Source organism: Chiroxiphia lanceolata, chromosome 10 (genome assembly GCF_009829145.1).
Source record: "Chiroxiphia lanceolata isolate bChiLan1 chromosome 10, bChiLan1.pri, whole genome shotgun sequence".
In the NCBI taxonomy this organism is placed as follows: Eukaryota; Metazoa; Chordata; class Aves; order Passeriformes; family Pipridae; genus Chiroxiphia; species Chiroxiphia lanceolata.
This window is the reverse complement of record NC_045646.1, coordinates 26210931-26235722: the sequence shown is the minus strand read 5'-3', so window position 1 is coordinate 26235722 and position 24792 is coordinate 26210931. Positions and strand designations below refer to the sequence as shown.

General features: G+C 42.9%; 1 protein-coding gene across 6 annotated transcripts in view; it reads left to right on the top strand.

Annotated features, from left to right (window-relative positions):
• The window catches only part of LOC116791870 (glypican-5-like), a 434010-nt gene that overhangs the window by 37728 nt on the left and 371490 nt on the right, over nt 1-24792 (top strand). For 4 of the 6 annotated variants that reach the window (XM_032698295.1, XM_032698293.1, XM_032698291.1 and 1 more), the window contains exon 1: nt 13352-13524. The exons of the other annotated variants lie outside the window; for them this stretch is intronic. In XM_032698295.1, the coding sequence (XP_032554186.1) occupies nt 13365-13524 (160 nt within the window). In that variant the 5' untranslated portion in view covers nt 13352-13364. Of the gene's footprint in view, nt 1-13351; nt 13525-24792 lie in introns of those variants that run through there. 6 annotated transcript variants of the gene reach the window in all.

Sequence of the window (24792 nt, the reverse complement as noted above, 5' to 3'; positions counted from 1 at the left end):
GGCTGAGGCCAGACCTGTTGCTGAAGGGAGAAATTACCCTCCTAAAATAATCTGATCCCAGTGATGAGGTGAGTCAGGAAGGGTTGAGGGGTAAATGCATCCTCCAGTTGCTGCCATAACTGAATGAGGATTGTGGTCCTTAGAAGATCCAAGGTTTTACAGCTTGATTTTTTTTTCCTCCCTATGAAATACTTCGAACTGGCTTTGCCTTTAATAGTAAGTTTTATGTTTCTATTTGAAGTTTTACCTCCCTGTGGAGCTTTGTCTCAACTTGCTGAAATCTTACAATTCATGTGACATTCTTACCCTTTTTCAGGTGGAATTCTAAATTAGTGACAGTGCCTTTTTCTGCAGGGTGCTTCCTAACAGAGCAAGGCTCCATCTGAAGAGGGCAATTCCCTGAAAGCCAGGAGCAGCCCTTGTGTGCCCCTTTCTGTCAGCTAATTGCAATTCCACAGATGCCTGGCTGCTGCAGAGACCTCCAAACCCTCTGTGCTCTACCAAAGGAGGGTTGTTTTTTTTTTCTTGCAGTTGGACAGTAATAAGGATGAGAGCTTGTTCTGTTGGCTCTGGCAGTTCCAGTGAACTCTGCTGTCCTTGTGCCAGGGGAAATGGGAATGCAGATTTATGATGGTGTAGCAAGGGGCAGGCACAGAAGGGAGTCGTTTGTATGATTTCTTTGCTGCAGTGAACAGCTGTGGAAGTCCTGATTGCAAATTTCTGTGCATGTTCATCTTTCTCTTGTTATGAAACAAGTACTGGGAGGAGAGTCTTTCCAGCAAAGAAATAAAATGAGGAAAAATGATTTAGTGCAGGCAGCTTGGCATAAAAAATACTTTTGTCCAGGAAAAAGTGCTGCATTCATGCCTATTTTCTCATGGGTGAGCTGAGGTATCAACAGAATTGAATTTTCCTATTAAAAGATGTGCTTCTGTTAAAAGAACTTGGAGTGGGCATGATGGCAGCTCACTAGATTTTTAGCCTGGGGGTTAAAAAGTACATTTAGATTTTTCATGAGTTCCTAGGAAGGGACTCGGGAGCCTGAACTGATCAGACAGGAGGACCTTAAATGCCTAGAAAGAGCATGTCTGCCATGAATTAGAGTTAGCAGGGTGGATTATCTCCCATTCCTGTTTCCAGCAAAGTGTTTCCCTTGAGAATGTTTTCTGGATAGTTTTTCTGGGCTGCTCTGATTCTTCATCTCTCCTATTTCCTATCACTGTTCTCCTTTCCTCAGAACCACTGGTGCTGAGGGAAGAAAAAAGAGCAAGTGCCCCACTGATGAGGAACTGAAGGGATAAACCCTTCTGGCCACAAGCTTGACATGGTATTGAAAATAGTGGGAAAAATTAGACAGAAAAAGAATTTGTCGAGTTCCTGTAGCCAGTTGTGGGGAAGGTTTTCTCTAGAAGATTGTTGCATTAGGAGGAGAGTCTCTTTAAGTGCAATAGCAATCCTTGATATATTTTATTGCTACCAGATGCTCCTGGATCCTGCCAAGTTGGGCAGGTTTCCCTCCTCTGTCACCTCTGTGTAAGCATCTGCTCTCAGCTCTTCTGAACGAATTTAGCGAATGAAGAAAAAAGCCCATAGGAGAACTCCTGGTGGTGGAGTGTGGCGTAACTGGAAATAACACTGACCGTAGTAACAACAGGTCAACAAAAATAGGGAAAAACCCTTGGGTTCCATTCTCCTGGAGTTCGGAGTTCATTCCTGTAAGGTAGGTTGGATACCTTGGAGGTGAGGCTGTCTCAACTTGTGTGCTGAGCTATGAGAGATCATAACAGACTTGCCAGAAAGATGTTTTGTTGTCACAGCTCGCCTGTGGATCCCTGTGTGCACAGGGATAGGGATTTGGATCAGTTAATTAGATAATTAATTACTGCCTGACTAAGGCAGGCCAGACCCACTGCAGAGCCATCTCACTTTTGAGGAATTGCATCAGCTTTTTGCCTTTGTTCCTTTGGGAAGAGGGGGTGGGAACTGATCCAAGGAGAAATCCCAACTGGCTTAGGGATATAAGTGTCAAAGGTAGATTATCCAAAATGTTGGCCCTAAGACAAAGATGACAGCAGTTGTCTTTATTCAGGAGGAAATGGAATGGAACAGCCTGCATGAGTCATACATTTTTAGCACATCAGCTATCACTCTATTGCTAGAAAATGTACAAACTACATAAGATTTTGTTTAAGTAAAGGCATATTTGAAAGCTCTGGCAATGAAAGTGCCAACACACTGGACTGTACTTGATGTTACTGCTCTCCAAGCACCTCACAGTTCTTATTTAGTTCTTCCTTGTGTTTGTTTTCTGAATTTTTTTCTCTTTTAGATGTTAGTAAGAAACATTATCTGAACATCAGAAAAGAGATGCTCAGTGCTATCTGATAGGATCAAATAGAGCCAGCTGGAAATTTCAATGGCTTAGATCTGTTTTCCCTATCTCACCACCTCTAAAAGGGTCCCCCTTCTGTGCTTGTCTTGATTGGAATCCTGCTGTGTACAAAGTGTCCAGATATTTGCAACTCATTAGAGCCTCTTCCCCTCCTTTGGTGACAAAACACTTTCTGTGTAGCTTCTGTATCATGTGTCCCCCTGTCCTGTCAGTCACAGGTAGCTAAAATCTCATTCTGTGATCACCATTTCCGGGTAAAACTTCCTGAGTACTAATGTGAGTTGGTGAGTATGGCATGGATAACGGAGAAAGGAGGGAACTAATTGTATCAAACAGCCTGGAAAATTCATGTAACAAAACAAATCCAAAAGGAAAGATTAATTTTAGGTAGCAAAACGTTCCTAGTTAAAACTTGGATCAAACTTTTGCGTTTAACTAGTATCTTTTGTTGAGTCATTATTTTTGTGTCATTTTAAATGCAAATTGCCTGCCCACATTAGATGATACAAAGCAAGTTAGAAAAGTAAACTTAACCTTTTTTTTAAACACAAACCATGCAGAGTCATAGCTGGATGATCAGATTGTTTCAAAGAATATTGCAAAACCAAAGGATCATGCTGAATCATTGTAAATAATTCTAATATTAAAAGTTCTGCACACAGAAAATGACACACAGCATAAAAAAAAAATAATCATATACCAGCAGGCATATTGTGGAAGATTTTCAAAGGTCCATTAGTCAACTAAGGCAACTCTCCTGTTTATTCCCACTTTGATAATATCCCCAAACTGCAAGATGTGTTAGGTCAATTATTGTCTTGCAAGAGGAAAGTTAAGGTGGACATTGCTGCAGACCAGCTGGCTGGGAACTCTTCAGTGTGAGGCACTTTTTCTAGAATAGTTAAATTGTTCTCCATGCATCACATACTTATCAAAAAACAATATATGAAGAATAAGTTTAAGTTCAGAATATTCTTTGTTGGCAAAAACTGTATAGAAAGGCTGATTAATAGTGGTTCTATACAACCTTATGCTTCTTGCATCCGGTGCAGATATCAGTGTGTAAAATCTGTCAGAGAGGGAATGGGATGGATTTGTAACGGTCTCTGAAAGGTCTTCAACTCCATGAGCCAGTTAATGGATTGCAGACAGCCACATGCAGCATTTCCATTTCTTATGGCTATAATGGAATAATGGTTTTCATTTAATAATCAGTCCAAGTATAATTCAATACAAAGACATATTATATTCCATTTGAGCAAATGAAGCATGCCACACCTTAAGTGGAGCTAAAAAAATACCCCATTAGTACTGTTTTCTCTCATGAAAAGGCTTGCTACATCTTTAAGTGCAAATTCTAGTTGTGAGTACACACTAAGTCCTAGTATCTAGTTTATTGATGACTTTTAAGGCTTTGTTTTGAACATATCTATTCCTATAATTCATAATTTAAAGGGCTGAATTCTTGCATGCTGACTTCAGTCAGTGAGGAGAGCTGTGGCTAAGATGTTGCTTGGTGGAAGGTATATAAGCTCTATTAAAAAAAATATTGTCACTCTCAGCTTCAGGCTGAAATCCTCCTGGGTTTGCAGCTGGAACTGCTGCCTCAGAGGGCAAAGATTCTGTAGACCTTTCCTCACGGATCAGTCTGAAAACAGAGCAGAAAGTGGGTGTCATCCTTTTGAGTTAGAGCATGGCATGAGCCCTTGTCTCTGCTCATGTACAGGAGCACCAGGCCACAGCAGACCTGTTCCAAAGCTCACTGGGGTCACAGGAGCTTTGCACTGGCTTTGAAGAATTTTAGATTGCATGCATACAGTTGCCACTCCGTAGAAAATCGTGATTCATTCAACTCCCAACTGTGTGAAGAACTTGAGAACAACAGGTGTCGTGTCAGGGCCCACATTTGTTCCTGATTTACTTTGCAGGGCAGAAACTCACTTATGACCAGCCCTGGACTTGGTTTTGAAGGAAGAAAATGAGCTGTGTAGAATAGGTAGTGCTATCACCACTGAGTAATCTGTACTTCAAAGTCAAGCAAAGCTTTCCTGTTACCTTGTGAATCATGGGTGGGATTTATCCTGAGCTTTGTCTCTAAAAATTGCCTGTAAGAAATCTCAGCAGTCAGTGAGAATAGATGGCTCAGAACTCGGCTATGGCTCTAGGGACCATCACAAATCTCAGGATGTCTCCTAAGCATAATCTCAGATGATGCTCTGATTTAGCAGAAAGTCGCATATAAACGCGTGTTGCCAGCAGCCTCTATTGGCGTCAGATGCAGAGGCTTGAGAGAGTACGTTATTCCAGCAAATATCAGCATTAATTTATACTTGCTCAGGCCTCATCTGCTTTTTCCTGCACTCTCTTGGAGAGGAGAGATTAGAGTCATGTGCATGAAAAATTTGGTGTCTAGCAGATGAAGCCAGAAATCGCCTGGAATCCTGGAGAGGGGTGTGTGCTGAGGGAGGGATGGCAGCAGGCTGACCCCCAAGCAGAGGGTTTGTGTCATTGCTTGTTACACCCTCTGTTAATGAAAGCACCATGAAAGTCATGTCATTAAGCTGCAGTGATGCCTCCCCAGAGGAGCTGCAATTTAAACTGCTGATCTGCTGGCAAGAACCGCTAATACAGACCTGTTGCAACACAGAAAAAAATTTTACTTTGCTAAGAGTAGTTCCCATAGCTGGAGTTAAAGGGGTCAAATATCCCTGTTTCGCTTATGTGAAGGATTGCAGCAATTGCTGTACTACTCAAGAGCAAAACCGACTGGGAAAATTTGCACTTACATATGAGGTTTAACTGAGCTGTTGCGTTCACGTTCTCTCACTTTGAAAAGAACTTTTCAGCTCCAGGATTACTCATTGCATTAGATCTACAAGTCACTTTATGGTGTAAGACAAAACAGCAAAAGATGACTTTCAATATTCAAACAAAAGAAACCAGTTGTTAAATATAGTTCTTAAAAAATGCAGTGGTATGTGTGGAACGTATCAGACATTCAAATGCAGCCCAGTGTGCTTACTTTTTATTTTTCTGATTCTATGTCATACTTGCTCAGTTTGCAAAGGGGTTGAGTATTTGCCCTGATGTGGGAGAAGTTAGGCAAGTGACTTGCCCAATTCCACCATTTCCAGCTCCTGTTCTGAGAGACACCTCTCCAAGTCCACTTGCAGTGAATGTACTGGGCAGATGTTGAACCAGAGAGAAACTATGAAACTTGCTTCCACCACTGTGGAACCAGGAAGCTTTTCATAGTTTTCTTGAAGTGTAGATTTCTACTTCGGAATTCTCCTATTGGAGTGCTCCTCGGCACTGAAATCTTTAGCAGAAGTGTTTGTATAGAACTGACAACAGTGAATGCCAATTAGAAAAAGTTGTTTTCAACATGTATTTTTTATGAATAGCATATTTTAACCACATGTGTTTCAGACTACACAGGCAAACTTCCCAGGCATATTTCAGCAGTGACTTGTGCCTGTTCTGCTAATGCTTATCCAGTCTCCAGGCTATCAAGCTGCTGTTGCCCTTCATAATGGAGCGGACTAGGAGTATAGTGTGAATCAAACAACTGGAAGTTGGGCTTGGTGACATGTGGTGCTTTTTTCATCTGTCATCTCTCCACTGCAGATTTTACTAATAAATGATGGTCTGTCTCCATGCCAGCAATTTTAACACAGTCTTCCCCTGCAGCCCCTCATATACCCAGTGGGTCTCTAGGTAGGTTGTGGATGACTTGTGCTGAGTGGCTTTGCAGAGGCTCCTGCCCAAGAGCGCAGGGCAAGCTGATGATTGTCCACAGAGCAAGTTGGCTGTCTCATCTGACCACCACCTGCCCTGTGGAGCTGGGCTTGAATAGGATTCTTGGCACTTGGGATGGGTTTGGGCAGGATTTGACTTCAGGGAGCAAGGCAAGTTTGCGTGTGTTAAATAACTTTTAAGGCACGTTCTTAGGCTGGAAAACATAAATATACAGGAGCTGGTCCTCTATAATATGTTTTCTACAGCAACAAAAGTTTCCTTCAGGGCTTATTCCAGCTCCCTACTGGTTGTTGGTGCTTATGATGCCGTGTGCTGACTGGAAGATGCTTTGGTCAAGGGCAGGTACTTCACACAGGTGTATTGTTGGGTTTCTTGATATAACTCCTACTACCAAATTGTAAGGAAAAGAGTGATACCATGGCAAAGGCTTCCTGCCTCCATTACCACCACCATCAGGCTCTGCAGGTGTGATGCCACAAGGCTGACAGCAGTCCTAGAAATTCTGTCCTAGCACCATTTGCAGATGTCAGATGGGGAAAGTTCAGTGAGTTGAAGTGGGCAGGTGATGTGAACCTGCCATGCTGTATGTGAACGTGGTGGCAAGCAGCCTGCTTTTGTCATAGTTGCAGAAAGGGCTATGCTTTTTCACTAGACTCAACCTGTGGCATGCTGGAAATCCAGAGCCCTCTCTTCCTCCTCAGTTTCTTGTGTTCCTTCCAGAAATAATCCCTGCCTACTACTGCAGTCCCCCAGTCCCTCATGCTGGGGGGCAGCTGCAGAAACTTGTGCCTGGCTACCTCTGCTCTTATTTAACCCTAGGTTCACACCCTTCATACCCTCCCCGTGAAGGGAGGGGGTACTATCATGTTATGTGATCCAGCATGTGGAGACTTACACTCTGGACACACAGAAAGTTGAAAAAGTCTGCACATATGCTAGTGGTGTGAGGGAGTAGCAGCACTGTTTTCTGGCTGTATGTGTTCTCATTAAAGAGATTTACTTTGCACCCATGCGGTAAAGATATCAAATACTGCTGTACCAGAACAGTGGTGCTGAGCTGTAAAGTTTTGCTACAAAACTGAGCACATAAACAAGTAATCTGAGGACAGAAAGTGGTGGCTGGTGGGAACAGTAATATGAGGTGCCAGAGGAGCTCATTCATTTTGATAAACTAGTTGATATTCTAGGATGCTTTCTGCCACATTGATGAAGTGTCAATCTTACAATGAACTTTGCTACTGATGACCTTTCATGTAAAGTTGCAGGGCAGAAAGAAAAGATAAACAACTTGAACAACACAATTAAGGCAAACAGAGAATTCAGTCAGTGAGAGACACCGGTGTTAAGTAAATCATCCCATGGAAACAGAGCTATTTGGAAATGCAATGGCATCGCTTACAGTACAGTGGGCAATTAGTTTTAATTAACTTCAAATTCTGACACATAGTTAAAAATCATCTTTTGAGTGCCCAGCTAGACAAATGACAGTTGGGGCATTATGTTCTGCAAGAAAAAGCTATTACAAGTATTATAATGATGTTATTAACACTTCTATTATAAGTATTATGTGATCTTTTTAATTTTTTATGAACTGTACTTTTGGAAGATGATCTTGTTCCATACCATAAGCCTTTGAATAAGGGCACTGTTTTCGAAGAAAAGATTGAATTTCTAGAAGCTGTTTTGAATTCATTAACAATGTCCACTGAACATCTTGTGACTTTTACTGGTCAGGGAGGAAACAGCCAGGAGTTCTTGTAAGATTATCAGAAATCAAAGGCAGCTTTTGATGTGTATTTTAAGGTTAAATCTGGCACTTTAAATGTGACATATGTCTGTCACTATGGAAGCCCCAGGTACACATTTTGTGGGAGGTAAGGGGGTGAGTGCTCTGAATTACAACTGCTCAGTGGGGCATGTGTGCCCCAGCCTGAGTCCACACATCCCTCTGCCCTGTGTGTCCATCCAGCTGGACCATTCTGGAGAGCAAAAAATTACTTCCTATATATGTTCTTTTAGCAGTGTATTATAATCCTTAGCACTGTGAGTTTGATGCTGGTGTTTGTGGGATCAGCTGTGAATTCTTGGTGTTTGCTGTGGTATGGCTCTCCTGTTGTTGGGGGGAGCAGCTTCTGAAAGATGCTCAGTAAGTTACTGACTTCTTCTATATGAAACTTATTTCCATTATTGGTGTTTTGAAGTATGTGAAACTAGAGCTAGATTCTTCTGCTTACATTATGCAACCTTTGCTCCTTGAATAATCTCCTTGATTTCCCTTGGACTGTGTGTGGCAGCTTCTCACATGAGTAAGTTCAGAGACTACTTGCTTGTCCCAGTTTAAATTAATTTGTATGCTGAGCCATGCAGGTAAGGGCAAAGAGTGTATTCATCTTGTCAGCTGCTTGGTGACCAGGATGCTTGAGGAAGAATTCAAACAGAAAGAGCTGGTGCTACTGAGATGGGAAAACTGTTATCATGCAGTCACCTCCACAGCGTGTTTGTCTTGGATCATGGCAGTTACCAGCCCTGGGAGGTGCTGTTTTATTGAGTCATTAAAATCTGTGCCTTTTCCTCTGTTACATCTTCGCCAAGATACTAATTTCTCAGGGCTATATTTTTTATGACCAAGAAAAAAGCTGCTCCTCTGGGGATTAGACTGATGTTCTCAGCTCATGTCAGAGAACATGCACAGCAGTCTCTGGGTAGCAGGGTGGGACTTGGAGCTGAGATCTGGAGAGGGAGAATGCTGATATGCTGCACATGGTGTAATTTCTAAATAAGCATGGTGGGTCTGATGTCTGCCACGGGAGACAAGTAATTGGGCTGAAGGATTTTTGGCCTGAACCAAAATAATTGCTCTCACACTGTTAAAACGAAACACTAGAAAATTATGAAAAAGTAGAATTCTGTTCAGCATTGTCTGTAGAATGTTTTCTCTTAACTAGTGGCTGTCCTGACTTGCTGTGTTGTCATATCAATTGTATTTCTTTCATAGATCTTCTGCTGGTTGGTGGCCTAATAATGTTTTTAAAAATGAGTTTTATGGTAGAGTTAACAGCTGTGCTTTTCAGGCATGATTTTTTTTTTCTTTCAGAAAAAATATGACAGGCACTTGTAAACTGTACATTTGGTAAAGTGAAAAATATCCATGAAACAATGAGCCAGCAGAGGAATACTGCATTCTGATCACCAAAAAGGTCTGCACATATTTTTTCCATGTGGAGTACATGCAATGCAGGAAACAGTTCATGATATGGCAGAATGCTCGTTCTCCTTCTGCTCAGTACTTGGAGTGTATGAGAAGAGAACAAAATGGAACCTCTAAACAAAAAAGAGAATGATAGGTTTCTACTAGTAATTTTTATTTTAGTTTCCTAGTTCTCATCACTTAACATGATGAGGAAATTGAGTAAAATTACCAGAAATTATTTTCAAACAGTGCTTTTTAGTCTTGGCATATTTATGAATATTTCATGCATGATTTTTTTTTACTATTTAAGATCTATATTTAAAATTTCATACTCAGCTTTAAAGTTTGCTCTGACTTGAAATATAGTAGTCTTTAGAAAATAGGTTTAACTTTCTTAAAAGAAGAAAAAACCGGAAATTATAAAAACCTGGAAAAAGAAACTTGTCTTAATTACAGAGAGAGGATTTTGCATTTCTTTTGAAGCTGATTAAGTTGTTTTTTAAATGAAAATCAGCATGTGTTTTGGGCTCATTCCCGTGACTTAGTGGACAGAAGTAAAATTAAGGAACCTGTTTCAGTTCCTCAGGTGCTTCAGTAAAACGTGAACCTTAGAAAATCAGATCTCTAAAGATAAAACAAAGTTTTAAAGACTAGATTACTGGCTTTCCTGGCCTGGCTGAGACATACAAGCAAGGGCTTTCCTCTGGCAGCCGAATTGGCAAGAGCAGACCTGGTGCCCATTACGTCTCATTGGTGGAAAATCCAGTGTTGGAGATGAGCTTATCTTAAACATAAGGGAATTAGTCCAGCTTCCATTTAAATCACTGGCAAAGCTCTGGCTATATTCAACAAGGGAATGGCTGAGGTAGCAGGAACACAAAACCCTGTTTCTAGGCCTGATCCCAGTTTTTCTTATATGCCCAAAGCTCATGCTGAGTATTGTGGTCACTTTAGCAGGATTAAGACCGAGCAGATTGTTTGAGCAGATTTATATTGCTGTACATTGTAAGAAGTACTGATACAGTTCTCAGTGATGTACAATTAATAAATACGCATGTTATAATACAAGACACCTGTTGACAAGGTGAGATTGTTCCAATCAAATTGCTCAAGTGTGATAGCATGTCACGTACAATAATTAGCTGAATAGCTCTTCTGTTATCTGCAGCCCTCTTCCAGTAGAGCACTTGGGCATGTGTTTGCCATGAAGCACCTGACTACCTCCATAAAGTCAGTCTGACTGCCCTGCGGTATGTGGAGCATGTGTTTCGGAGAAATAAGGCCTAAATTAATTGGAGTCCACTGTATTATGCCTGTGGTGTGTGTTCTCAGTCCTTTGGGAAGTCAGTCACGTCCAAATGTGACACCTTGGTTTCATCATCACTTCATAGGGAGAAACACCTGCAGTGCCTGTCACTTTACACTGGGTGAGTTTCAGTAGCAATCTTGCACACTCATGGGTGCCAGAAGGTTATATTTGTCACCAAAGCAGTGCCAGGAGAGAGGTGTGATGGTTCAGTGTCAGCCCAGAGATGCAGGGAGGCCAGTGGTTACCTGTGGGTTGTGACTGTGCGTGTGAACACCTGGGGCTGCTGATGGTGGTAATGACCACTCCTTGCTATGGATGTAATCAGTGACAAAAACATACACCTGAACAGTGTGTGGAAGGTCAACATTTTTTTGCAGAGGGGAAAAAAAATTAAACTCCAGCCCAAAAAAATGTAACGTGTCACCTTTATTTAATGCTTCTATAGTTATCACAAAACAACAAGAAATATAAATATTATGTATTGAAGTAACCAGTATTAAATGTATGGGTGTTACGATTAACTGACATGGTTTTTACTGAATTTGGGCATGTGGATAATTCAGGTTCTTGGCAGGATTTTGAGGAGAAGAGGGGAGCTGAAGATGGTAACGTAATGGACTGTCCTCTACTAATGATCTGAGGACCAATTAAAAAGTAAAATAATTGTCACCTGACTTAAAAAGCCAGGTGAGGAAAAGAACACCCATCATATAAAGATGAGGCATTAAAATAAACCATGCTAGAAAATAATTAGCCATTTGAGATTTGAACTTGCCACCCACTGAAAACAATGGCAAGAATCCCACTAAATTAAATGCCTCAAGCCCTTGCACGGGACTCATTTGATGATATTAATAGAATAACGTATATGCCAAATAATGCTGTTATTTGTCAAGTAAATTATTCATCAGATCAATCATCCTGCCATTTCTTTTTTGGCAGAGCTCCCACTGAAGTCAATGGGAGTATTGTCTAAATTAAAGTCTTTTAGGACTGGGCCCAAGGTTATGCAAAATGCTACTGGGGGCAACTTATTTATCTTCCTTGTGTACATAAACCCACATGCTGGACAATAGTTTGTCAGCCAGGGTACTGTGCCTTATGATGCTAATTGTTCTTTCACTGATGCTGATTATTCACGCATCTCTCTTTAATCTACCTGTTGCCTCCTCGATTTGATCCTGCTAACGTGTGTATGTAACTTAAAGCTTGCTGGCTGTATAACCCCTATTAAGCTGACAGCAAAGTCAACCTGTATTGATGTCCATGGCCATCAGCCCTTTGGGTGTGCTGTCTCGTCCTGTGGTGTCCTGGGCTCTTGTCTGACCTTGGAAAACTGCAGGATGAGCCAAGGACTCAGAACACAGGGCTTCAAAGGTGACTTGTTCTTTGCTTTGGAGTTTAGAAGCCTGATTAAATGGCTGATTTGTTCTTCCAGTTTGGGTTTTTTTAGTCTACAAGTTAAATGTTCTGAATCAAATTGCTTTTTCTTCAAAAAAGTGAGAGTTATCTCTTATTGTCTTGATAAAATACAACAAATCGTTTAAAAGGATTTGCACTTCTAGCTATTAAAATACAACTTGGGCAACTTCAGCACTGAGCTCATTACTACCTATGGGAATGTATAATGGTTAAATTAGCTGCAGGTGGGCTCCCCCGTTGCTCCAGAAGCACATTAGAAGCATCTTGAAGGTTGCAAGTAACCTTAAAGAAATCGCACATAATGGCCTCAAACAATAGTCATTCTTGTAACTACTAACGTGCTCCATATGCCTGTGCAAGGTACCATGCAAATGAGGCTCTTTGTGGGAGACCGCTTGGGTTTGGCATCTCTGGAAATGGAGTGTTTGTGTGAAATGGAAGATATTCATGGGCGTTGAAGGTAATTCTGTTCTCAAACGTGTGGCAGAGCAGCTGATACCGAAGCTTGCTTAGGGCGGTGAAAAGATCGCAGACCAGCTCTCCGATGGTGACAGTGGCTGCTCTCAAGGTGGTGTCATCCCCAGGAGGGGGCTATGTCCCCCAGACCATATAGGATAGATCTGCCGCTGGCTTTTGTCCAAATTAACAATTTATATCCGCAGCTGTATAGAGAGAGATGTATCCTGGTGTAAAGTCTCTGCTGGGACTGTTGGCTGGAGTTAACACCTGTCTAGTGAAGACCCTTCCATGTCATCTGCTAGAAATTTCGGAATCGAAGCAAACCTCCACCCTGCAGCGCTCAGGGGGTTTATACCTACTGCTCTGTCTGCTCCTGTACCTGTTGTTACCAACGACCACACGCTGCGAGCGCGCCTCTCCCTTGGTGCTGATCTTCCTTCTTTCGGGACTCTTTCCACTGACCTCGGTTCGCTCCCTTGGTCTGCGTGGCCCGCAGGGACCGCACCGCTGCTCTTGGAGAACTTCCGTGTCGGTGTCCCGCGGGGCCGGGCAGCAGCTTCCCCCGAGGCGTGTCACGGGAGCTGTGCCAGCGCTCTCTCCCCTCTCTCCCTCTTCTCCAGCCGCGATCGGGGGGCGGTGGCGCCCCTCGGATCCCGCGGGGGGGGGAGGGGAGGGGAGGGGAGGGGCGGGCGGCGGCGGCGGCCGCTCCCGCCGAGGAGGAGCGCGGGCGGCGGGCAGGGCAGCGCTGCTGCTGCCGCCGCCGGGACCGGCACCGGGACCCGGCCCGCGCCCGCAGCGCTCCGGCGGCCCGCGGCCGTGTGCCGGGCTGCGAGATGGCCGCCGGCGCCGTCCTGGGGCTGTGGCTGCTGGCGGCGGCGGGGCTGTGCTGCGGGGCGGCGGCGGGCAGGTCCCCCAGCTGCCACGAAGTGCGGACGGCGTTCCAGCTGCGGCAGATCGGGCCCCTCAAGCTGGTCCCCGACGTGCCCACGGCCGGTCAGTACCGACACACCTGCGGGGGGCTGCTCCGCGAGCGGAGGGGATGCGCGGGGCTCGGGGCTCTGCAGCTGCGAGCGGCCGGTGCGCCCCCGATGCCTCCATCCAGCCCGGCTTTGCTGCCGGCGCGGGGAGCGGAGCGCGTTTGGAACGTCGCTTGCTAAAACAACTAAAAGATTCTGTAGGAAGAGCAGACCGGGATGACTCCTGCGGTTTTACACTGTGCAGGTGCTGCTTGTCGGTCTCCACCGTAAGCGCGGTCTGTCTTACCCGCGTGTTTCAGACCTGTGCGGTCCCTTTGCTGAGTACCTGCCGCAGAGGATTCTTCGCGGGAAGGATCTCTGTCGTGGAACGCAAATCAGTAGCCGAGTTGTTAGGGAAGGCTTGTTTTACTGCTCGGATGTGGGGTCCTCGAGCGGGTGGTGAATACTCTCTAAATTCTGATTTGGAAGAGTTATCCTGCAGATGAATTCGGGAGCGCTGTCATAAAGAGAGGCAGGGGTGACACCTTGGAAGGACACAGCCAAAAGAACTTGGGTTTTGCTTAGTTAAGCAGCAAGTCTGCAGCATTTGGAAAAGTTGATGAGCGGAGTGGTGTTCCCTTTTGCCTTTTCACAGCTCCTCAACAATGCCTGGCAGCACTGAAAGGGGAAACTAACACACAGATAATAAGAACAGATTATTTTTTTTTTGCGTATTCTACAACTACTCTGTAAAATTCATGGCAAGGGGATAAATTGCTTTATAGTATAAAACCGTGATTAAACTCGTGAATGACAATATATCTGTCTATATAATGGAGTTGCATCGCTCACTTTTACGTGTTTTCCAACCTAAACGATTCAGTGAGTCTGTTTGAAGAAAATGTTTACAGGAATCGGAATAAGAAAGCAGAGACTATCAATCTCATGTCGCAGTCTCTAGCTGCCTTATGCCAACAGATGTGTGACAGTATAAGTTTCGGTTTGGGTTGTTGCCTTTTTTTTGTGTGTGTGCGTGTGTGTGTTTGATTTTTGGGTTTTTTTTGAGCAGTTCAATTCAAAGCCTGCAGAGTTTAATGGAAAGACTTCTTATCTTAGATGAGTTTTGGATATGTTTTCTGGCATGAGTTTCTGTCCTGGAGATTAAATTTGATAGGCCATTGGGCTGATCTCTTAGGGCTGTGAATGACTGCATAGTGCTGGTGATCTTCACTTTGCATGAAGTAGCTGAGATGACACATAGGTGTAGAGTTATCCTTGGGTAAGGAATCATTTGTCATTTTGTGGCAAGAAGAGGTCTGCAGGAATGGCATTTTGAAACTTGGTGCTACTGTTCTGTGCTGATAGAGGCATGAGGTCGTGTTTGTCTTGGAGAGCTAAAAAAGAAGGAAAATGAGGCTTTTCATCCATTTCGATGAAAGCTTAACCATCTCTCCTGAACTCTTTCTGGAAAAAGTTCCTCAAACTTTAAATTGATTGTTTTACACTTTCTGTGAAACTCTGCTGCTGTAGATGAAACTTTGAGAAAATTCTGCATTTGCAGAAGGTCAAGGTGTAGATGCAGTGATACTTCAGAGAATCCTGGAATGATTTGGGATGGAAGGGATCTCAGAGATCACCTAGTTCTAACTCCCTTGCCGTGGAGGGTTCTTTCATTGTTTTCTTGTGTCATATTGAACTTTCCTGTTGAATTAACAAGCTCTTCGAAAATAATCTGCATGAGAGAGGGTGAGAGAGGGTAATGTGCTTTTAAATTTTAGCTCATAAAGGTTTCTTTTGAAGAGGAGTGGAGCAGAGCTGCAGAAAAGTGGTGCATATTGATCTTCCCTGTTTCTTGAGTATTACTCAGCTCCACCAAAGCTTTTGTGCTTTAATGATGATAGCTTGCCAGGCAGTTATGTATCCTGTGCTCTCTTTTAATGAGATAGTGAAGTGTTTTCCAGTGTTTTCATCTGGCAGCTATTACTAGTGAATATATCTTAATACAACCTACCCTTCACACGTTTCTCTCTCACACTGAGGCTCGTTTTATTATGAATTTTAGCAATACACAAATGTTGAAGCGTGTCCCCTGAAGACCTCAAATGTCAGTTAAAGCAGAAGAGGGAAAGAGTGATGGGCAGGTGGGGGTGACACTGGAGAGCAGCATGTTCCCACTCACTTCTGGTCCTGTGGGCCAAACCTGCACTGCACTGGGGTGCTCCTCAGTCCTCAGTGCCTGCATGTTGGTTTTGGATTATTTTCTCTAAAGACTGAAACTTTTGCAGTCCTGATTGTTTATGAGATATTTTCAATCACAGGAGTGTTGAAAACCCTTGACTAATCTCAAGCTACTATTTACAGGCTAATACAACAAATCTGACAGAGGTTAAAGTCTTAATACTTACTGAGTTCTTATAACCTTTGGGAGAACTGGCAGCTCAGTTGAGGAGAGAGGCCCAACTCAGTGCTGGGAGAGGGATCAGCAGACAGACTGTCAGGTGTATGTTTTCTCTCCCCTCTTATGGGTGGTGCCCATTTCACCTGTAATAAAATTAACTCTAAATACTTGGGAGAGTTTGTAGCCTATACCTCTTGTGGTGTATTAGTTGTGGTTGTGGTGCTGAAGATGCATGCTGATGGATCTAGGATATGGTAATGGATCCTGGATACAAGCCTTATGGGGACTGGTGGACTGGAAGCTGCTTCCCTGTGTTTGCCTGGTCTGCAGCAGGTCGCTGGGATTGCTGAGTGGATGGGAGAGGGGTGTCAGCAGTATGTACAGTGAGATGTGGCTTTGGGCAGGAGCTCCCAGCCTCTTGTATAAAATGTAGTGGCAAGGGAAGGAAGAAGACTCCTGAGGGAAAAACGCTTTTCTTTTTGAGATGCAATGTGACTCTTGCAGCAACCTTTCTGGAAATTGTCACCACCTTAGAGGTGTCCAGGAGTCTTTTTTTAAATTTCTCTTCCACAGTTTCCCCCCAAAGACATGAGATTTTTCTGCTTTGGATTCTAGTCTGTTATTGAGGGCAGGGTTAAGGAAGAAGTGTTTGGACATGGGATGGATAAGAGGCCCAAACAGGTATTTTTGAGCAGCAGGTCTTCTTGGTCTGTCTCTAGCACTTCCTTCTCTACTAGTGGAGTCAGTGCTCCTGTCTGGTACCCTACTTTTCTGGAACAATGGGAATGTTTCAAGGGTAATTTGCTGCAAATAATAACAGACAGGTTGGTCAGGTAAGGATACTACTGCCTTGGCTGTGATCCACAGGAAAGGATTTTTTTGTGTCTTCCTCTACACTGGAAAATGAGGTAATGTGTTCCTGGACTTGTACTTTGATTATCACAGACTGAGCCGGGATGTTTTTGTAGGAGCTCCTTGGTTAGCAGTTTGATGAGAGAGAATTCTATGCTGTCTCCAAGGGTGAACGGCTGTGTTAATCCTGCCAAGGGCCTAAGCCTTTGGTTCCAGGGAGTCTGGATACCTCAGACTTGATGTGTGCTGCTACGTGTGGTATCGCTCCCAGACACGGGGCCGCCTCGGCAATGCCCTGTGAACCCTGGGTTGTGTTACAGCATTCCCTGCACGCTGGCATGGGCTCCCTGTGAAGTTCCGGTTATTCAGAGGCTGCTCTGTGGCACGGAGCACGGTGGTGCCTGCCTGGCACTGCTTTCCAAGTTCTCAGTAGGAAAACTGAATGAACCCAACTGGAGTCTGTGACTTGTCTGCATTCAGGCAGTGAATTGGAGCAGAACCAGAATAAAAGTCCTCTTGTGATTCCTTTGGTAATCGTGTGACCACGAGAACATCCTGCCCATTTATATATGCTCAGTTCTCTCTCTGGCTGATTGACTAGTGTATGAGCATGCAAAAAACCCCAAGTCTGTAAATGTATGATAAGAGAGAAGAATTGGGCTGATTTCTGGGAAGCAGAGAAAATATTTGTCACTTGTGAAAGACTTCTAGGAACTCTTTACCTTCTAAATAATCATCTTGTGGAGAACTACCAAAGGGATGATTAGCTTTATCTTGCTGCTCTACTGCTTTACTAAGAGCACAGATTCCCAGGTTGTGCTCAGGGATGCACTTCTGAAGGGGAGATTTTGTCCTGTTAAAAGCTGCTTTATTATCCTCTGTCATCCTGCACCTTAAATCAGCAGGAGTGTTCATTACCACGTGTGTGTGCTGAACATCCCATGGCAGAGCTGGACATGCATTAACAATTTATACATTAAAATTGTTTTACTTTCTGCATAGTGACAGGAAAGTCCAAGATTCCTACCAGAAGCTCCTTGATGCATGTGGTGCATGTGTTAGACAGGATCTCATTTCATCTCAGTCTGTGGCAAAACTCCCATCTATGTTGAGAAAGGAGCATGCCACACGTTATTTTGTTGTTTTTCTCTTAACACTCAGCTTTTTATTTTTATCTTGTTGATGAGAAGTCTGTAGTTCCCCTGCTAAAGGTGCAATAATGAAACGCATTTTGCTCCCAGCAGCATTCTGTCAAAAGCCACTGGTGAGTCTGGTGTGTGCCAGATGTGACATGTACTCGCTTTATTGGCTCTGGGAGGTCTTTGCCCCATCAGAGTGAGATGCTAAAATCCTGTTGTGTGAACTGCAGTTCATACTTGTGTGTCCTGTTCACCTGCCATACGTGGCTGTGTGGGACTACCTTCAGTAGGGTGGCTGAAAGGTGCATCTGAGAGCAAAGATTGCTGGGTGAGCACAGTTGTGTTAATGCTTAGAAACTGCGTAGGGTGCTTAAGATTTTTAAAAATGGCACAAAAAATAATCTTGTTTCTATGAGGTTTCTGTTTCTTTTAGACAATCTTGAGTGTAATACAAGTTTGAAATGTCCTTGGGATTACTTAGTATTTGTTTATTTATGAACACACAGGCTTCTTGTTGGTTTACAGCACAGACTACCTGTTGGAGGGATGGACTGGTCCAGTGTAAGATGGATTCTATTCCCATCTTTTTCACTCTCTGCATAGCCAAGGCCAGTTGTGCCTCAGTTTCCCTGTCTACAGGCTGTATCATGGTGTGTTAGTGTGAGCTCTTTCATTGCTGAAAAGCTGCTATTAAAGGGTCGTAGACTGCAGCCAGAAAAAACATCATTGAGTTCCATCTTATTTCTTCAGGCTGACTTTCACTTAATTCTTTATGTGAGGAAAAAGGCTAGAAGTCACCTTGGTTTCTGAACCTGAAAGCTGTCCTTCCTTCACTTCTCTCATCCAGCCTCTGAGCAGTCAGGGGTGTGTATTCTGTACTTGCTGTGATAGGTGTTCTGAGTAGAAGAAAAGCTATGCTTTTGCAGCTTGCAACCTTAGAAGAAAGGTTCCTTGCTTCATTAATCTTTTCAGGATTTTTTAGCACTCTTCAGGCTCAGACAGAAGTGTTAACCTAAGGCTGGTGATGGCTGTGGATGCAGGCAAGACTTCTGCTAGCAGTGATATCTTTTCTTCCCCTTCTTTTGCTGTGTCTTAAATTTCTGTTTGACACAGGACCAGCTGCCCACTTGGTAATGCCTCCTGGGAGTCATCTATAGGCAAAAAAATCTGTTTAAACTTACTTAGTGCCTCATAAAGATGGAATTGCTGTTCCACTTCCAGGTGGAAACTGGCAGTTTTCATATCTATGAGCCCCAAAAAGCATTGTCCTCGGTGACTTACATCAACATTTGGTCCAGGTGAGAAGATGACTGGCTTAGTTACTCAGATCAGCCTTTCCTGTAAATGTCTTGGGAAGGAATCCAAGAGTCAGCAGAGAACCTGCTCTCCCCCAGCGCACAATCTTGTTGTCAAACTGAGTCACGGGAAAGAGCCAAGTATTCCTACAACTCGTATGGTCTACTTATTCTTTCGAAAATCTCTGCTGAAAAGACTGTATAGTGATTTTTCTTTTTTTTTTAAATGGTTAGCTCAAGGCCTGGTGATTCTGGTGTTGAATTGGATCTCAGGATGGAGAACAAGCTTAGTCAGAAATGACCCATCCTTAAAATACTGGTGGCTCCCAAGAGCTGCCTCTATAGCATGTTATGTGCCACGGAAGTTTTGCTGTCGGATTGTTATCAGAAATTAGTATAAAAATAATGCCCCCCACCCCAGTATGTTGCAGGCATGATAATGGCTGTATAAATCAATAAAGTAAATACATCAAAATAAGTAAAAGCTTTTGTAAGGATTAATCATGAAAATTGGCATAACCTGAGGATCTGTAAAAAGCAAAAATACGTGCAAAATGCACCCTGGGCAGTGAAAGGGTTTTGCTTTTAAATGGTATAAGACTAGAGCTAGAGTTCCAAGTATTGTAAAGTCTTTGTAATTGAATCTCTCTTCTATGAAAGCATAAAATGACATGATAAAAAGCCATATGTTTAATAATACTTCAAATACATACTCATCACTTAAGAGTTTTAGAGCACAGCTACTGCTTTTAGGGGAAATAAGAATTTTGATGGATCAGAATCAATTTGCAAACAGCAGCCAGGCCTGCAGCAACATTTATACTTAGTGTATCAATTGGTTGATTTGAATTAGGTATCAGTATTTGATATGATAAACTCATCCTGGTATCTGTAAAGATATATTTAAAGGTATTTGTTTTGTCCACATTAAAGTAACTACTGAGCAACATCAGTGGATGAAATAAGGCACCTCACTAATATTTAATGATTTATATTAAGGATAAAATTGTATGGGGAGGCAAGCCTCTTTCTACATTCTACAGAGAAGATGTAATATTTTAAGGCAGTGTATTATTTGATGGAAAAACATAAAATACTTCTTCAGTATCTTCTTCAGATTCAATCCACAGAATTAACCTGAGCCTCAAGCTAAGAGCTGGGTCCACAGGATTACGTAGCACAGACTTAGGAGAACAAGGTTTTTCCCTCTTTCTGTGTCCTTCATGACCCAGGGTGGTCTGTAGATCCAAAGTGTGCGGTCTGGAAGGGAACTGACCTGTGTTGTGTGTGGAGCAAAGGTAGTAGGACTGTGTGCCAAGCTGTTCTGTCCATTAGAAAGGTAACAGGTGTCCAGAATACTTTTTTTATGGCTGTGTTTTGTCCCTTACAAGAGCTAAATATTTTTTTGTAGCAATGCTGACATGTGCACTGAGCCCTTTGTGTCTGAACTGCTTTATCAACGCTGGTCCTTAGGACCACCCTCTATAGAAGAATGTAATGACAATATTTATCTCCCTATTTTAGGATGTCAGATGAAAGTCAAGCAACTGAGAAGACTTTGCCAATTCCATAGTGAGTCCTGTAGTTTAGTGGCATCTGATGGCAGGTAAAGCAGTGCAGCTCAGCAGGGTGACACCCAAAGGAACCCCTGTGGATTGAAGGTGGTCTCGCCTCTACAAGGTGCTGCAGCCATGCCAAAGGCTTGTCCTGGCAGCCTTGCCCGATGAATTGTATCGTGCTTGATACAAGCCCTGCGGCTCTGTGCCTGGTACAGCTATGAGGAGCTCAGCACTATTACACAAATGATTTATGATGGAACAACCACCACCTTGCCTCGTATTATGGATACGCACTGTGCGTGTACTTCCATGAGAATAAATCTGTCCATTTTACTCTTTTAGTCCATTTACTCTTTTCAGTACATCAGTTTAAAGGATGGTTATTAATTACCTTCCTAGTGTATTCATACATGCATGATTAATGTCTGAAGTTTTTACTTATGAAATTTCAAGGCACTAGTTGGAAGAATACAGAAGGAATTTAAGACAATGGAAGAATTTTAAATATCACAGGCAATACTGTTATAATTATTTTGTGGACTGAAAAATCTCGGGGAAGTATCATTGATATGTATCTTCAGGTTCTCTTTTGCATTTTGATAGCTAAAATATAGGAATAAAGAACAACTGTAGCCAGGCAATTGTGTAGGAATTTCAGAGTTGTAGAGGATATAAAATTATTCCCCTAGAAGTTGTCTTTCTACTCTTTTCTTTTGGAATTTATTTTTTAGCCTACTTTATATGATTCTATGCCATATTCTGCCATTCTCTGTTCTTACTGAGTTTCTATTAATACTGATGACCAGCATATATATGCATTTGAATACGTATATATAGATTTTTTTTGGTCTTCTGACGATTCTGCTTGCTTCCTGGGGTCATGGTCTTTCCCTCTGCAGAGTCCTTCCATCACATGGTGGATGTGACAGCTATTCTGGAGGGATATCCTTCTCCAAGGAGCTTGTTCTCACGAAGAGCCCCTACTCTGCTATGCACTCCACTGTCACTGCCATGTCCTTTAAAAACAAATGGGAAACAAATTTCAGAGAGCTGTGTTGGAACCTGAGGATATCAGATAGGTCAGGGTAGCTTTGTTTGGCAGCTGGTTAAATTGGGTAGTTGGACACATCCCTAGATGTTAATGGTTAAATGTATTCATTGTTCCAACAAGGCCCCTATTCATAAGGGGACTATTCTGTGCTCGTTATGCATGCATAATTCTCATTAATGCTACTGGGGGTTAAGGGTGGATAGTGAGGGGGGAAACCAAGCTGATGTTTATACATCCATGTTTGCACTCAGAGAAGAGGTTTTGTAACACACCAGGAACTGATGGTGTTTTCACAGATCCCTTAACTTTAAATCTCCACTTTAAGGAGAGAATGGGCATGAAAAGTGACATTTGCATAACTGCCTTGCACACCATACTTGTCAATGATTAGAATATTACTCCAGTGCTATTATTGGAGAAGCTTTTGAAAGTAATTAAGTGCTTGGAAATTCCAGGTTCTTATTTGAATATCAAAATAATGACTCCGAATCTTTAACTTCTGGCAAAAAGTTTTTGCAAACCTTTGACTCAGTTAATCGAGGTGACAAGATTTTGTGATTTATTGTACAATATGGGTGTTTTTCCATAGAAAACCTTCAGATTAAGGTTCCTCACTCTTAGGTGCACATCAAAGTCATGTAAAAACATAAAGAAGCTAAGCATTTCCTAAGAAAGCCTTTCAAGTTCCAGAAAGGTGCTTGAACTACTGAGGGTTTTGAAGTGTTCTAATCTCTGACATGGGTGATCTGCTAGGCTAGCACTTTTTTGTTTTGTCACAATCATCCATGCACATAGTGCAAAGGGACCCTGACAAAGTCATTTTACTTTTGAAAAGGATTGCTTTTTTCCCCTACTATTATGTCTCCCATTCACATCTACATGTTTGCTTCCACTTTGTTCAGGTCTAAGTAGTAGGGCATTTGCATAGTCTTCCCTTTGTTCTTGGTAAATATGGAGTAAAATGAGCAAGATCCGTGCTTTGAATTAAGGCTCTACTCTTGAGATCTTAAGGGCCAAATCCTCACAAAAGGTACAACGTAGTTCCAAGGAGCTGCTGTCCAGGAACAGCTTGCCTTGGGTGTTTGTACTAGGAAATGTGAATAAAGGGAGAGTAATCTGTTGAAAACTGGATGTAACTAGGAAAAATACACTGCTGAGAGCTGCTGAAAGATTAGAATAATAGAAAATAGTGCTGACGTAGACCTGAAGTGATCATTGGTCCAGTCTTGCTACTTGCAGCCCAGAATAAACTGTGTTTAAATCAGGGGTAGAAGATCACAGCCTTTTTAGGCTGTTTGTTCCATTGCTTAATTACCTTATTGCTTGGGTTTATTCCTAATACAAAATTTAATTATTCCCTGCCAAAATACAGGCCTTTTGCTTCTTATCCTGTTCTCAGGACATTCCTCTTTGCAGTAACACTGGTATGGACAACTGCTCTGTTTGTTCTGCTCTGAAACAGTGCTCTGTGCATTTGCACTAGTGACAGACAGAGCAATAAGCTTTTTACATGTGAGTCTAGCCTTGATTTGGGACATGCACACCTGGAATGAACAATGTGAATTCCAGATGTGGCGACTCATTAAGCATCATGATTTGATTTGGTGTTTGAGCCCCAAGAATGTTTCGTCCTCCTTTATAAGTTTCAGTATTGTGAAGAAGGAGCAAAATGTGTGGGGGATATCAAATTCTGTGGACAGTAAAGCAAATAACGAAGGTCGCAGATTTGCCATGTAATGGTGGAGGGGAGTGTGCAGAAAAAGCAGTTTTCAAGTGACCAAACTTTCAACAGCAGTTGAGTTGCAAGGCTACCAGTGGGAAAACTGCAGTGTTGCAGCAAGGCAATGTGGAGATACGTGGAAACATGAGGTTTAGATGGGGCATATGCTCCTAACTTAAGTATCCACCTTAGATTTTGCTGGCAGTAGTTCCCTGTCTTGCAGGTGTATAGGCCAGAAGATGGAAATTAGGCTACTGTAAACAGAGGAAGATGACTAAAGTTTTAAGTCTTGCAAATAGAAATGGGATGATTTTGAAAGCAAGCCTGAGGATCTCCAGTTATCCAGGTTAAGACTAGATCTGACCCTTAACCCTCTGTTTTTCAGTGCTTCACTGTTTTGGGGTCTTCATTCTTGAGTGATGTTACAGTGTTACTGATATAGGAAATTGCTTTGTGGCTGAAGAAACAAGGCTTCAAGAGATCAGGGTTGTGTAAGGTTGTGTCTCCAGGTGGATTTGGTCTTGCCTCCAGCATGCTGCAGATAGCTGTAATCCAGTGCTATGCTGCCAGCAGTGCAGCCATACCTAGTGTGATACTGTGCCTCAATTCAGATCATTCTCTCCTGCTTCCAGGTCAGCACTTGCATCTTGCCATTACAAAGCACATGTGTCTGTCTGCAGAATGCTGGGTGACTGTGCTCTACATGGCTTGTCCTGGGAGCCTGTCAGAGGATGAAATCATAGAATGGTTCTGGTTGGAAGGGACCTTGAAGATCATCTGGTTCCAACCCCCATGGATAGGGATGCCACCCACTAGACCAGGTTGCTCCAAGCGCTGCCCAGCCTGGCCTTGAACACTTTAAGGGATGGGGCATTCACAGCTTCTCTTGGCAACCTGTGCCAGGGCCTCACCACCCTCACAGTAAAGAATTTATTTGTAATGTCCAATCTTAACCTACTCTCTGTCAGTTTGAGGGCATTCCCCCTTGTCCTGTCATTCCAGGCCCTTGTAAATAGTTTGTCACTATCTTTCTTGCAGGCTCCCTTCAGGTACTGGAAGTCATCCCAAATCCTTCTCTTCTCCAGGCTGAACAATCCCAATTCTCTCAGCCTTTCCGCATAGCAAGAAGTGCACCATCCCTGTTAATCAGATATCAAAACCCTTATGTCCTGTGTTCCCACCTTGTTGTTCTTCCATAAGGAAACACAAAAAAGTGTGAAATGGAAGACTGGAGTGATGATTTTAGAAGGAACAGGGGCTTACTAAGTAATACTTGGGGAACAGCACCCAG